We start from the raw sequence: 15,421 nt of genomic DNA, 5'->3' as shown, positions 1-15,421 counted from the left end.
TGCAGGAAATTTTGCTACTTTAATTTTGAATGCAACATTAGAATTCTTAACAAGGATTATTATTTTTTAATCCTTTGGACATGCTGCTTGGGTTTGATTTTGGCAACTGCATGTTGGACTAAAGTTTTATCATTTCCCCCGAGAAAGTGTAAGTATCCAGTCCAGGGCAGCTGGCAGCACAACTGAGAAGCAGGGTTCCTGCAAATGATGCCTTATCTCAGCTGAATCCATAGCAGGACTTGAGCCTTGAATGCTTCTGCATTTCTAATTCTACCCCAAATTATGAGCCTGTTATTATGCTCATGTATAAAGCCCATGGAAAGCCATCAACTGCTGAATGAAGAGCAGCTGGCATAAATCGGAAGAGTGGCTTCCAACCTGTGTTCCAGGAAATATTGGAAGCTTGCTTGTTGATAGATCACATTTCCAAATCTGCCTTTCCTCGACTGCACTCAAGAGTGGTAGGCAAGGCTCTTCCCTTGCAATTCTATCCTCACAACCACTCTGAGTTTAGGAACACAGGAAGGCGCCATGTGGCTCAGTATTGCCTACACTGGCTGGCAGTGGCCCTCCAGGGATTCAGGCAGAGGTTTTTCCCATTGTTTCCTTCTCTCCCTCCCCGATCCTCTTACGTGGAGAAACCATGGATTGAATCTTGGATCTTCTGCTGGCAAACCTTGTGGTCTCTTGCTGAGCCCTTCCCTTAAAGTCAGGCTAAGAGAAATTAGCCAGGGTCCACATATGTCCCCCCCCCCCCCACTACATGGATCAAGTAATTTTCCATCCCCTTGCCATTTTGAGGAGGGGGCATGCTTGAAATTCTCCTTAAAATAAGAGCATCTTACTAGAATGTAGCATATGGCACTATTTTTTCTAAAGGATCCCACATGGCAGTTGGAATGGGAGACTGAGTAGATATTCATTACCCAGGGTTATCAAAGCAGACTGCCCCAGTAGCAAACCTTTTGAGTGCTTCAATCTTATGTGCTCGGCTTTCCTTATCCATGGCTTCCATCCACAGCCCGTGCATGTCTGAGGATAGAACACTGTCAGGTATATTGCGTAGGAAATCCTATATTAAATACAGACATGCAGAGTGATTTGGTTAGTCATGCAGAGAGCAATTGAGTTGATTTTGAGATTTATTCTACAATGAAGCACAAAAGCCCTGATTTTGTGAGTGTGTGTCAAAAACCACACAGTTTAAGGTAGGGGTGGGAAAAGTCTATTTATCCCTCACCGTATGGCCCAAATCTGATAGGCTAGGGCTTCCCAAAGTTGGGTCTCCAGATGTTAACCACAACTCCCATCATTATTAGCTAGGACAGGCATGGCCAAACTTGGCCCTCCAGATGTTTTGAGACTACAATTCCCATCATCCCTGACCACTGGTCCTGTTAGCTAGGGATGACGGGAGTTGTAGTCCCAAAACAGCTGGAGGGCCAAGTTTGGCCATGCCAGAGCTAGGAGGACCAGTGGTCTGGGATGATGGGAATTGTAGTCCAAAACAGCTGGAGACTCAAGTTTGGGAAACCCTGTGATAGGCAGATGTGGACACCCACCAGTCAACCACCTAGCATCACAATGACACCAGGTGGCCACTGGAATGTTTTGCAATGGGCTTCAAAGCCCTGACAAGTATTTGCTCATTCAATCCCCACAGGTGCTGCCAACCAGCTGAATGGACCCTGTGCACTTCAGTCTGATGGCATTGTGCACAGTGCTGTGCAGATAGAAGCATATTGCTCAATGCTGCTCTACCACACTTGGTTTCATTTTCCAGGGCTTCTCAGTATCCACCTGTAAGAAGCCCAGAACACCACAATACTAGAAACCTCACTGTTTGCAACAAAACCTATTGGGCAAAATTAACATCATCAGTATCTCCATGAAGCACAGTTTGCACTATCATGGGAGCAAGGAGGGTCAATTTTCTTACTAATCGCCATGAAGAATGACATGTTGAATGCCTCTTTCTTTCTGCACAGATTGCCAGTCCTTAACCCTTCACACTTCTCTACTGTTATCTAAATTAGTTGACATGCCTGGATGTTAGTATGGGATGACTCAAAACTGCTGTTGCCCATAGGCTGAGAGGGTTATAAGACACCACTTGCCATCAATTCTGAATTAAAGGCCCTCCCTTTAGTTGAAATTCCTGAATTGCAGGGGGTTGGACTTGATGGCCATCGGGGTCCTTTCCAACTCTTGATTCTATGATTCCCCCACTTAAGCCACTGCAGCAGATCCTTGTTAGTCAGCACAGCAAAACTTAAGGTCTTTAAAGTACTACCAATATGGTCCAGCTTACTGTAATAACTCCAGCTGCCACAAAGACAGATTCACCATCCACTTGGACATCATCTCCAGAGTTGAGTTTTTCTTTCAGTTCCTTGCAAGTCTTGGCATTAGCTGAGCGCCTGAAGATGCCCCTTGTGGTGGGGCCCTCATGGTACAGGAGTTGCAGGATATCCTGGGGTTGTGTGGAAGTGAACAATGTCAGTTATATGATCACTAAGGGCGATTCTTACAATTTGCATTTTAGACAATCAGATTAAGCTCTCATTCATGACAGAGGTAATATTTGTGTTGTTGCTGTTAATTACCCATCCTTCACCAGCAGGTCCCAGGGCAGGTTGCAATTTAAAATTCAGTACAGTGGAACCTCGGTTTTTGAATGTAATCCATTCCGGAAGACCGTTCAGCCTCTGAAACGTTTGAAAACCGAGGTGCAAAAGGCGGTCTGCAATTTCAGCGGAGAAAACTGAAAAAACTTCAGCAGAAGCCGTTCGACTTCCAAGGTGTGTTCGAAAACAGAAGCAATTACTTCCTGGTTTTCGGTGTTCAAAAACCAAAACGTTCAGCTTCCGAGATGCTCAAATAACCGACGTTCCACTGTACAGTGGTACCTCGATTTTTGAACGTAATCAGTTGCGGAAGACCGTTTGAATTCTGAAATGTTCAAAAACTGAAAACTCAGTAGCCGACAACTAGGCCTCAGGATCTTGCACTCAGCGGAAGCTGCATGGCATGTTCGACTTCCGAGGCGTGTTTGGAAACCGAAGCATTTACTTCCGGGTTTACAGCATTTGAAAACTGAACTGTTTGTCAACAGAGATGTTCGAAAACTGAGGTACCATCTGTATTATAAACAGTTATAGAGTCATAGATATGAAAGGGGTCCTAAGGGTCCTCTAGTCCAACTCCCTTTGTACTTGATTTTCTTCAGTAATGTTTATCCTGGGTTATTTTATTTGATGTTTTAATGTGTTGTAAACTGCTTTGAGATTTTTTTCTTAGAAATATAAAGCAGTATAGAAATGAAATTATTGTTGTTGTTGTTGTTGTTGTTGTTGTTATTATTATTATTATTATTACTAACAACCATAATAAACCACTCTGGGAATTGTCACTATGTGAGGGGAACAGGGGTCTCTTAATAACCACTGTTCTGTAGTATTAGACCAGGATCTGGTTCAAATCCCCACATGGCTATGAAACCCACTCACAGTGTGACCTTGAGCCAGTCAGCCTAACCATCCTCACTGTTGATGTGGGGATTAAATGAGGAAGGGGAGAGCCATGTACGCCACCTTGAGCTCTTTGCAGAAAAAGGTGGGGCATAAATGCAAACAACAACAAACTCTAAGCGCCAACCACCACCACCACCTCTAAGCGCCCTTAACAAACTACAGGTACGAGGATGCTTTGGGGGAAAGCCATGACTGTTTGAAATGGTATGATACTGCTTTAAATGTATAGTGCAGACAGGGCCCAAGCCACCTTCACAGCCTTCTTCCCATGCATCTAAATATGCACTGACACAGTGAACAAAAGAGTAAAGAAGCTATTCTGCAGAGGCACCCAAACAACATCCCTGGGTCCCCATCTTACCATAATTGGCTTGGGGAGGTTTCCATCAGGACACAATGATTCCAGGGACAGGCCAAAAAGCTTCCTCGAGGTGGTCGGAGACTGTGATACTGGGCTGCCAGTTGGGGTGCTGGTGCTTCGGCGGAGTGCCCAATCGATCAAAGATTTCTTCCTCTTGGTGTGCTTCTGTACCTTTTCTGAAAGCACAAATGCACCTCAGGTTTCAGGGTGTTCCCTTTCTAAGGCAAGGTTGATGAGGTACAAACTGGGTACCAGGCAGGCAATTCGGAGCAATTAAGAAGTGAGACTGCTGATCTTCCATGAACTTCCAAATGTCCTCTCCTTCCCCTGCTGTCCATCCTGGCTGAGAAAGCCTTTTCTCCTTGCCCATAATATCTGAGAGGTATTGCTTTCTAATAAAGCAGAATGATGGGCAGCTATTAGAAATGAGGCAGGGAGGTCTCTAAGATCCTTATGCAGAGAGATAGAACTGTTTTGTGAACTACTGGCATGCATTATATAGAAATGAGGGACTAGAAAGATATTCGCTTGCGGGAGGGGTGTTCAGTCCTCCCACCCCCAAAACAGCAGCAACTCATTTCGCTGATTGAATCTTCTAGTTCCTGAAGCAGTTATTAGCCTCCACTAGGGAAGGAGGACAAACTGCCAACCTCTGCCTTCCGCCTTTATCCTTTTCCTGCTCCTCAACTATCTCCATTAACAATATTTGGTGATTTGATAAACCAATATGGTGTTTAATAACATTTGACAATTTTATTGCCTTAATAAATAAACAAACATTTGCCCAGAGTTCAAACAGTTGCATCTGAATTTACTGGATTCCTAATTAGTGAGAAAATTCATGTTGGTACTAAATTTGTAGCCACAATTAAAACAGTAGGTCACAAGCTGAAATCCCTGAAGGTCTTGCCAGCAATTTGGGACTATATTCTTACCTCTCTGCAGCTGCTCTGGAGCCTGGTGTCTGAGTTTCAGGATGAACTGGCATTGCCTATCCCTGGGGAGCTGGTCCAGGATGGAATTTCCATAATAATCAGTGAACAGCATTCTGTTGTCCGTATCTTGTGGCTGGTGCATGAAGTCTTCGAGGCAGCTGAGAATAATGCTGAAGGGTTGCTCATGGCCTGTTGCAACAACAAGAGGTGTTAGCTTCTGAAAACAGTCAAGGCGCTAGCCCTGACCATGCTTAAACCAGCTGGACTTACGAAATTAAATGCATTGAAAGAACTTGCCTGTCACGACGAGGGATGGAAAGACCTTTCTACAGTGGTACCTCGGGTTACATACGCTTCAGCTTACAGACTCTGCTAACCCAGAAATAGTACCTTGGGTTAAGAACTTTGCTTCAGGATGAGAATAGAAATCGTGCTTCAGTGGTGCGGCGGAAGCAGGAGGCCCCATAAGCTAAAGTGGTGCTTCAGGTTAAGAACAGTTTCAGGTTAAGAACGGACCTCCAGAACGAATTAAGTCCTTAACCCGAGGTACCACTGTATTTCAGAACTCTCAGTTTCTCATTTTTATAATCTTAAACTTAATTCTCTGAATATCTGCAGCAATTTGCAATTAAAAAAAAAAGTCCTTACAAAAATTATTTAGCATTTTATTGCAGATTTCCCCTAATACATGCATTTTTGTATGCAGTTTTAGGTACACATTTCTTGCAAGCAACTTCTAGCATGTTGTATGATATTTTCACCATATATTCCATTTTTATGCATGCTCTCTCCTAATACAGGGTTCCGGTTTGTGAACATTTTTCAGAAGCTGAACGTCTGATGCAGCTTACGTGGCTTCTGACTGAGTGCAGGAAGCTCCTGCAGCCAATTGGAAGCCGCGCCTTGGTTTTCGGACAGTTCCGGGAGCCAAACGGACTCCCATAATGGATTAAGTTCAACAACCAAGGTACCAATGTATATGCATTTTTGTAAACACAGTTTGGTTGGAAACCCGCACCTCCAACAACCCATGTACAGATTTCTAAGTAAGGTCCCGTGCTTTCGTCCCCATATTGTTTAGGAAAGTGAGAATTTGACAATTTCCCTTCAAATGAGAACAAAGGGCTTATTATGTGTTATAAGATTTTTAAGGCCTTAGATATATAATAAATGTTCATAAATGTACCAAGCAAAGACATACATAAATATATAAACCACATGTCTGCAGCAGCACAGAAATACAGCCCTGAAATCATTTTGACTCCCAAACTGACCAAATGTTTCTCTGCAAGGAGGGTGAGGGTGAAGGAACCTTCCCATTGTCTTGGGTATTAAGTGATTACCATCTCAAAAAAAATGACCAGACTACCACAGATAAGGCGTTATCAGATAACCTGGCAGACAGGAGATAAACAAAGCACTCAGAATTCTGTTGTAGACTGCCTTTTCTATGAAGTAGGTATGATGTATCTGGGGGGTGGTCTTGGTCTACACCCCTTCTGTGATGTATGCATGATGTTTCTGGTTGTGGTCTTGAGCTCCAGGGCAGGGAATTTCAAAATGTCTATATAAGCGGAGGCACACCTTTGTTCTGGGTCCTCCTCCACTCTCCTGAGTGTGAGGGGAGCACCCTGTTGCAACAGCATTAATAAAGATCAGGCTTACTAGCTGCTTTGCTTCTCAATATTCTCTGGTCGGCCTCTGTTATTTTCTCCTACCGATGGAGAACCTACAAAGGACTCTATAAGGGCTCTTGTGTACCCCATAAGGGAACAAGACCAGATTTTGTTTACAACATATGCACACTTTTCTTTTATCCCCCTCTTTCCAGGTACAGGTCTGTGCTTAAAAGCTCCATGTCCAAACATTGGGGGCTTTTTGCCCTGGAGTTTCCCCCCATCCCTCACTCTTTAGTGCTCATTCAGAGGAATCAGGTTTTCTGCAGATTGCCATTTGCTCCAATTCATATTTAAAGAGCAGGTTTTCACTGGGAACACTCCAGGGCAAAAAGAAGGGCACTCAGACACAGAGCCTAGAAAGAGTAGATGAAAGATAAGTGTGGATAAGCCCTGAATCTAATTTATCCTCCAGTCCCTAGTCAAGACTCAGATCCACTGTGGGTCACTGACTGGCCTGGGGGTGTTAGTTGGAGAAGAATCCTGTGCCCACCAACCACATCTAGCCAAAGGAAGAAACTGTGGAAATATCCTTCACACCAGACATGGGATCATCCCTTACCTGTAAAGGAAGTAATACAGCATGGCAGGTCTATTCCTCACACTAGACTTTGATCTAATTTTCATTGGTGAAATTTTGTGGGGTGGGGAGGATCCCTGTGGGCTACACAGTAGGATATAAACAAACAAACCTTAAGCCCATCACAGATGTGACATGGTTAGCCATCCAAAGGAAAGGGAATCTAAAGGAGGAGGAGGGTGGAAGGGGGCTCTGACCCCAAATCTGCTGAGCCTGCTTTAAAAGGCTTTGACATCTCCCACAGCCCAAGAGAAGCAACAGCGAAAGGGTTTTGGCTCCTCTGAAATAAGTTAACTGAAAAGTCTCAAGGAAAAGGCTGCTCTTGTCAACATTCCCAAACAGCCTTCATCAAAAGTTCTGCTCTCATTTTAGTCCCATTTTGACCAGAAAGCCCAACCCTAAATACGATACTGTCATTATGTCACATTTAATAATAGAAATTGTTATGAAACACTATGGGAAAAAGTTGAAAAGACATGCCCTATACTCTCAGCCAAAGTAAATACTCTGTGTAATGTTATTGTACATCTAAACTTGCATCATTTTCTGATATGTGCCAATGGCAAAAAAATCCAAAACACTTTTTGCCTTCATAGGGCATTTTTATTATTATTATTATTATTATTATTATTATTATTATTTAATTTAAAGGAAAATATTGTGTTGATCTTAATTTCCTGCTGCCTATTTCTGAAATCACTCCCTGTTACCAGTCATTTAGCCTCAGTTCAAACCCAAGCATTTATTTAGGCTCCTTAAAGGCAGCGCAAAGCTGTTTAGGAGCTAAATGGATTCATTTATTCTTTTACCAAGAAAAACAGCAACATCTGAATAGACAGCGCACTATGTATAGACTGTTCCATTGTATCTATTTCAGAAATCCATTGAACTAGGATACAATGTTTAACACAATGAAGCAGAAGCTGCCAGCCATGTGTGAAGTAGCCGTGACAAATTCTATGCTAGGGATCATTAGGAAACAAATTGAAAATAAAACTGCCTGCATCACAACGCTGTTATACAAACTGATAGCGTGAGCACATTTGGATTACAGTGTCTTTAGTTCTGGTTGCCTCCCCTCAAAAGGGTATCGCAGAGTTGGAAAAGGTTCAGAATAGGGCAACCAAAATGATCGAAGGGATGTAGCAACTATCCTATGAAAAAGGTTGCAGCATTCGGGACTTTTTAATTTAGAGAAAAGGCAGGTAAGAAGCGACATGATAGAAGTTTATAAAATGATGCATGGAATGGAGAAAATGGATAGAGAAAAGCCCTCCTTCTCTCATAACATTAGAACTTGTGGATGTCCATTGAAGCAGAAAGTTGGAAGATAAAGTTGACGGATAAAGAGGACATTTTCACGCAGTGCAGAGTTAAACTATGGAACTCACTCCCACTGGAGGCAGTGATGGCCATCAACTTAGATGGTTTTAAAAGAAGATCAGCCAAATTCATAGGAGGAGATGGCTATCAATGACTACCGGTCATCATGGCTATGCTCTCTCTGTGTGCTTGGAAGCAGCAAATGCTTTTGAGTACCACATACTGGAAACCGAAAGAGGGGAGGCAGCTGTTGTGCTTGGGTCCTGCCAATGTGAGATTAGGATGCTGGACAAGATGGGCCATTGGTCTGATCCAGCAGGCTCTTATGTCCTTACAAACTCCATCTGAATTAACTACCAGCCTATCGTACTTGAAATAATATCCTGAAATATCAGCTGGAATTCTTTAACAGGAGAAATAAACAAGCTGAAGATTCCACGCTCATAATGGGAAGATGGATGTTTGCTTATTTAAACAGGAGTAGTTGATTAAGGGAAACAACATTTTTCCTCCCACAGCATCTCTGAAGGCATTGTTTTCCTTGCAAGTTTGAATTTCATAGCTCTTGTCTAAGTTGGTGTGGGAAGCATGGTGTTAAAGATTTGGGTTGGGTGGGCTAAACCCTAGAAATTAATAAATGGTAGGATTTTGATTATTTGGGATGTGAAGGGAGAAATACAAGCTGCAAAGGAATTCCTGAGCTAGCCAATGCAAAACAACCTGGCCAAGCTAGGGCTATTAAAAACAATACAACGCTGTTGAGGGCCATTGGCAGTACAAGAAAACTGACCTTCCCCTTGCTCTGACGTGTGAACAGAGTCTGGGATTTGGAAGGTTGTCAGCGTAACTGGGTGTGAGGTGACAGGAAAAGAGGGTTGTTTAGCAAGGTTTGCTGGGAAGAAGAAGGGGAGAGAAGAAAGACTGGGATCCATCTTGGGCAGGTTGGCTGAAGGCTGGCTGGGAGAGATGCCTTGTACTTCAGGGCTGCACTGCTGTGGGAGATAAGTTCTGCTTCAGATGACCATGCCATAAGTTCTGGACTCCCTCCATACAGACTGAAGGTGTAAATAGGTGAATAAACCATTTTTCTCAAAGCTATTACAGTCTCTGCCATGTCTCAATTTTCCAAAGGACCACAGACCCTGGGTGAGAGCCTGGAACCCCTTGGAGTCTTGTAGAAAGTGGGGGGTGGCACCTGACCTTTATAACCATATGATGTTTGGGTTGCTTTAGGCAGAAGGTTTGAATCTGATTCTTCTTTCACTCAGGGCTTGTCCATACTTCTGTTTGTCCTGGATTCCCTTCTACTTGTCCCATGGTTTCTGGGCATGGGTCCAAGAGGTTCTTTGTTCACCCTGGCATTTCCCTGGAAAACCTGATGTTTACCACTGAATCCGAACTCATGTCAATCTGCAGAAAACCCTGATGGACTTTTACTCCGACTCAGTGGTAAACAGCAGGTTTTCCCAGGGAAAGCAGCAGGGCAAATGCACAGAAAGCCTGGGACAAATGGAAGTGTGGGAGAGCCTTCATTCAGAAAGGGTCTGGTTCTCCCTGATGTGGCAAACCTGTATTTGGCTGTAGTCCTTTAGACTGCAAGTGGGAGATCACATGGTGTAATGATGATACAGAACAATTCCTGCCACTTCCCAAAGGAAGAGTTGGTGGTGGTGGTGATTCCTTACTGGGGGCAGGACAGAGGCAGTAGTGTATGGAGGTAACAGGAGGGTAGGTCCCAAACCAGTGGTTCAAGTTACAATAAAGGACATTCCAAACAGTTACACTACAGGACATTCTGACTTTTCTGCCAGTAAGAGCTGTTTGGAAGTGGAATAGACTCTCCTTTGAAAGTGGTGGGCTCTCCTTCCTTGACCGTTTCGAAGCAGAGGTTGGATGGCCATCTGTCATGTATGATTTTGCACATTCTTAGACAGGAAGGCAAACATGGCACAGGTGTTGCAGTTCACTGTTTGTGTCTCTTAGTCATAAATATGCTGTGAGATGGAATTCATGCTTCCCCCTCAAACTCCTCCACTAAATGCCCTCACAAACACCCCTGTTTATACAAGTCCTGGCCATAAGAGCTTCACCTGCTGTATTTTGGTTTGGGTCCAACCCTCTGGAGCTGCAGAAAACAAGCTTGCTCCATCTTCCATGTGACAGCTCTTCAGATATTTGAAAAGGGGTATCATATCACCTCTCCATCTTCTCTTCTCTAGGCTGAACATACCCAGCTCCCTCAACTGTTCCTCATAAGGCTTAGATTCCAGAACCTCGATCATCTTGGTTGCCCTTCTCTGCACATGTTCCAGCTTATAAACATCCTTCTTAAATTGTGGTGCCCAGAATTAGACACGGTATTCCAAGTGTGGTCTGACCAAGGTAAAACAGAACAGGACTATTACTTCCCTTGATCTGGACACTCAACTTCTGCTGATGTAACCTAGAATTGAATTAGGGTTGTTGTGTTTTGTTTTTTTGCTGCTGCATTACACTGCCTCACAGAGTGCAATGTCCTGGATGATAAAAGGAACAACAATTTCACTCCACAGAAATGAAAGGGTAAGATGCCACTCACATCAGAAGGACTTACAAATATTCATTTTGACATTAATTAATACTGAATTATCCATGTTCACTCAAGAAAGCAAGAGCTCTTACCGATAAGTGGGTAAGCATTATTGTCCCTTCCTGGTATTACCCAAAGGAGATAGTCTCTTGGCCGGCCCTGTGGATTGAAAAACAGAAAGAAATGAGGTGGCAGAATGAAGGACTGGAGAAGCTGGGAAAAGGGGATGCAAAACAACAGAAGGGGATACCAGGCAATGAAGCCCAGGCAGCAGGTGGTGAAGGGAGGATCAGGAAATGCAGGGCTGCAAACCTGATGGAATACAACAGAGTGACCAGCATGTCTGACATTCAGAGGAAGCGGAACAGTACAGCTGAGGAAAGGGGAAGGCAGTCAGACGGAAAGAAGTCAAAGCTGAAACTTTACAGGAGCCTCCCCCAATCTGGTACCCTCCAGATGTTTTGGACTACAACTCCCATCAGCCCCAACCAGCACAGCCATGCATCTGGACAGCAGCGGCTTACATAAGAACATAAGAAGAGCCTGCTGGAGCAGGCAAATGGCCCATCTAGTACCATCTTCTTCTCACAGTGGCCAACCAGATGCATCAGTGGGAGGGAGGCCTGCAAGAGGAACCCAAGAGCAAGAGGACTCTCCCCTCCTGTAGTTTCAAGCAACTGGTACTCAGAAGCATTATGGCCTCTGAGAGTGGAGGCAGAGCACAGCCATCATGGCTAGCAGGCAGCGGTAGCCTCCTCCTCCTCCTTCTCCACAAATTTGTCTAATGCTCTTTTAAAGCCATCTAGGTTGGAAATGGATGCAATATCCACACAAAAGACTTGAAAAGCATGCGAGTCAGGCCAATGAACATGTCTTGAGTCATTATATACATGGCACATTTTAGCACACCACAGTCTAATTATAAACTAGTATATTTTGCCTAGGTGGCAAGAGATGAGGCCAGTGGCTTTCAAACTCTTCTTTTCTCAAGGAACCCCTGTACATTATAGAGGGATTCTGGGACATGCTCCAGAGCAAAAGGTTTGACCACGAGTTACAGCCACTTGCTCTGTATGAACTGAGAATTCATCCTTGTGCCTCCCAGACTGCCTTCCTTAGCAGTGGCAAAGTTTAGGTGTGATTTGGAAAGCAGGGGGAGAGAGTTTTAGGGAATCTTAACTGACATTACCAATTTTCTCATGGAGGAATGCTTGCAAAGCCACAGAAATCAATGGCTTTGTCGGCAACTTGCAACACTCATGTCTTATACTAAGGGGTGAAACCCAAGCATTCATGTGAATATGTTGGTCATAAAAGAACCAATCTGTATTTTACAACCCTACAGTTGACATAATTATGTATTTATTAAAATCATGCATATTCACTTTTAGTGCTTATTTTCCACTCCTTCTCAGAACCCAGTATACCCCCCCAAAATAAAATGCATACACAGTAAGTCTAGATAAATAACATCCTGTTCATTAATACCTACTTAATTTTTTTTAAATGTAGAATGCAAAAGCATGTGGCCCAGATCCCTTCTCCAGTCTATTTGCTTCTTGGGCATGAGTGGATCCCTTGCCTCAGTTACACTTAGGAAAGCTCAAGTGACTTCATCTTCCCACCCCCCGCCTCATACCTAGTAAAAATAATAATGCAGTACTTGCTGAGCCATTTCTAAAAGGAAATAAATTTTGCACTTACAGGAAGTCCCAGCTTCTCAGTGGTCCTCTTGATGACATGCTCTGCTGTTTCTACATTGGAGACGATTATTGCAGTGCTCTTGACACAAAGAATAAAAAACACATTTAGGTTCTGCTCAGGTAACATAGAGCCTTAAAACCACTGTAGATTGAAAATCAAGACTAAGCACTGCCACATACGGCAGTACTGAAGAACAGGACCAACCTAATAGGCCAGGCTATTTTCCCCACTGTTACTCACAGAGGAGCTGTGGTCACCGTCCATCAACAAAATCTGCATGGGTATGCTTTTGGGATACTCAGCCTGCTTCACTTCATTGATGTGCCTGCAATTCATAAATTTACCATTAAGAAAATAAACCACAAGGTGTATAGTTACTGGGGCATGCAGAGAAAGGCACTAAAAACACTGCTACAGACCATTTTGGGGAGACTAACGTTTTTGGGGTGGGGTTGATTTCACTCAAGGATCTCCATGCCATTTAAGTCCTGTGCACACTCAGTAGCTCCCTTCAGAGGTTCTAACACAGGGGTGGAGAACCTCAAGCCCCGAGGACCCCGCTCAGCCCACGACACCTCTCCTCAGGTTGTACCCCTCAGAGCAGTCCTGGCTGGAATGTGGTCCTGGGGCCGTGATAATGCTTTACACATGTGTGGGTATGTGGGTATGTTCAAGACCTCTGATTTCTGTTTGCCAGGAATGTAACCTACCGCACAAAGGTAAAGCCCCACCCACTTTCATCTCTGGCCACGCCCAGCCCTGGCATGCAGCTACCCACACAGCAGGAGTGTAGCTTTCAGGCTGAAAATGGTTCCCTATTCCTGTTTTAATGGATGCGTGTTAGTCTAGGGTGCTGCCTGTCACTGCAATGCCACCCTTCCCATGTGTTTCCTATGTGGCAGCAGCTAAAAAGATGTCCTCCTAATATTGTGGAACTACAACTCCCATCTTCCCCGGGAGCTGATGAGCCTGCTTTGCAGGCTGCAGGACATTGGCTATCCTTGTGAATGAACACCTGAATAGTGGCTAAATGGGATCAAAGTAGAACACTGATAAAGTATAAGACAGTACTCTCTGAGGCACACTATAGACCAACACATTCCCTCCTCCCTCTTCCAGTTGGTCTGTCTGTCTGTCTGTCTGTCTGTCTGTCTGTCTATCTATCTATCTATCTATCTATCTATCTATCTATCTATCTATAACTTGTGTACCCAATTCTTCAGTCAAAAAGGTTTCCACAGCAGCTTACATTCAAAACAGCCTGCAGGCTTACAACCTAAAGACCAAAAAGCATGACATACAAGGAAAAAGGGATGGGGAGGGAAGAAGAAAATTAAATTTCAAACTCAGTATTAATTTCTAAACAGTTGGAACAGTTCAGAGGCAGGAGGTGCCTGATGGATCTGGGCTTTTGGCAAAGCTGATGGAATGAGCCTTCTGCTTCCCATTTCTCCCACTGAGTCAGCCTGAGGGAATGGCAGTTGCCCTCAGGTGCCAAGCTGAGGGGAGATGAGGCCTGATGAGGCTGGCCTGCCACTATGGAACTGATGGAGATAGCCCTGCTTCTAGCCTGCTTTTGTGGGGAGCAGGCAGCAACCATGGCAAGGGCCACTAGATGCCACAGGCAGGCCACCATGGCACAATGCCACTCCTACCTTTACGCCACGTGGCATCCTTGCTGCAGACAAAAAGAATGCAACTCTTACCACAGCAGTGTTGACATCCACCTGTCCTTCACTTCAGGCGATCTGAAAATGAGTAGTAAACACAATGGTAAGAAAGCATCAAAAGTCCTCTGGCTGCAACAGGGGTGGGGAACAACTGTGGCCTCAGGGGCCAACTGTGGCCCTTGGGACTCTCTCTATGCTATTCCCCCTCCAGAGGTCCCACCCCTTGCCAGGCCCTGCTCCTCAAGTGCTTTTGTGTGGGTGAACTGTGATAATGTCTCAGAGGTTGAGATGTGTGTGCCTAAGAACATGAGAAAAGTCTGCTAGATTAGGCCAATGGTCCATCTAGTCCATCATTCTCTTCTCACAGTGGCCCTCCAGTTCCCTGTGGGGGACAAGCAGACAGGATTTGAGAACAATAGCACTCTCCCCCTCCTGTGGTTTCCATGACAGCATAAGAAGAGCCTGCTGGATCAGGCCAAAGGGGGCCCATCTAGGCCTGCATCCCACTCTCACAGTGACCAACCAGGTGCTCATTGTGGGAAACCCTTGAGCAAAACCCAAGCAGAGGAGCACTCAAGTTCTTCCTGAGATTTCCAGCAACTGGTTTTCAGAAGCATTACTTCCTCCAACCATGGAAGCAGAGCTTGGCCATCATGGCTAGCAGTCACTGATAGACTTATTCTCTATGAATAGAAACCTCCTCCATAGAAATCTCTGTCTTGTCTGGCTGGATTGTAGCCTTCCATATGAAGGGTAAAAGCCACATTCATTGCTCCATCCACTTTTGCCTCTAGCCCTGCCTGCCAGTGGCATGTGGCCCCCAGAAGATGATCCAGAGAATAATGTGGCTCTCAGGCTGGGGAAGTTTCCCCCCTTTCTTTGTTACCACTGCCATAGATGATATACAGAACTATAAATCACTGTCCCTTCTGACAAAGGCCCAGTACAAAAGCACAGCCCCTTCCTGTTCTATTTTAGTAAAAATAATTTTCTTGTGCTGCTGAGCTCAATTTCCTGGCGAAGCGAAGCAAGGCTCTGATAAGGGGGGGAGAGCAAGTGCCTTGTTCTGA

At 44.5% G+C, this 15,421-nt stretch overlaps 1 protein-coding gene across 12 annotated transcripts in view; it reads right to left on the bottom strand.

The window, feature by feature from the left end:
• The window catches only part of LOC309523944 (rho GTPase-activating protein 20-like), an 89,077-nt gene that overhangs the window by 8,527 nt on the left and 65,129 nt on the right, over positions 1 to 15,421 (bottom strand). For 11 of the 12 annotated variants that reach the window (XM_082208227.1, XM_082208221.1, XM_082208231.1 and 8 more), the window contains 8 exons: positions 14,388 to 14,429; positions 12,922 to 13,006; positions 12,682 to 12,759; positions 11,070 to 11,136; positions 4,830 to 5,018; positions 3,895 to 4,070; positions 2,312 to 2,473; positions 963 to 1,072 (listed from right to left, as the gene is read on the bottom strand). In XM_082208227.1, the coding sequence (XP_082064353.1) occupies positions 963 to 1,072; positions 2,312 to 2,473; positions 3,895 to 4,070; positions 4,830 to 5,018; positions 11,070 to 11,136; positions 12,682 to 12,759; positions 12,922 to 13,006; positions 14,388 to 14,429 (909 nt within the window). The other variant, XM_082208223.1, reaches the window with a different exon arrangement.

Source organism: Podarcis vaucheri (assembly GCF_965113315.1).
Source record: "Podarcis vaucheri genome assembly, chromosome: Z".
NCBI classification, from domain to species: domain Eukaryota; kingdom Metazoa; phylum Chordata; class Lepidosauria; order Squamata; family Lacertidae; genus Podarcis; species Podarcis vaucheri.
The sequence above is the reverse complement of the archived record's forward strand: the minus strand, read 5'-3'. Positions and strand labels throughout refer to the sequence as shown.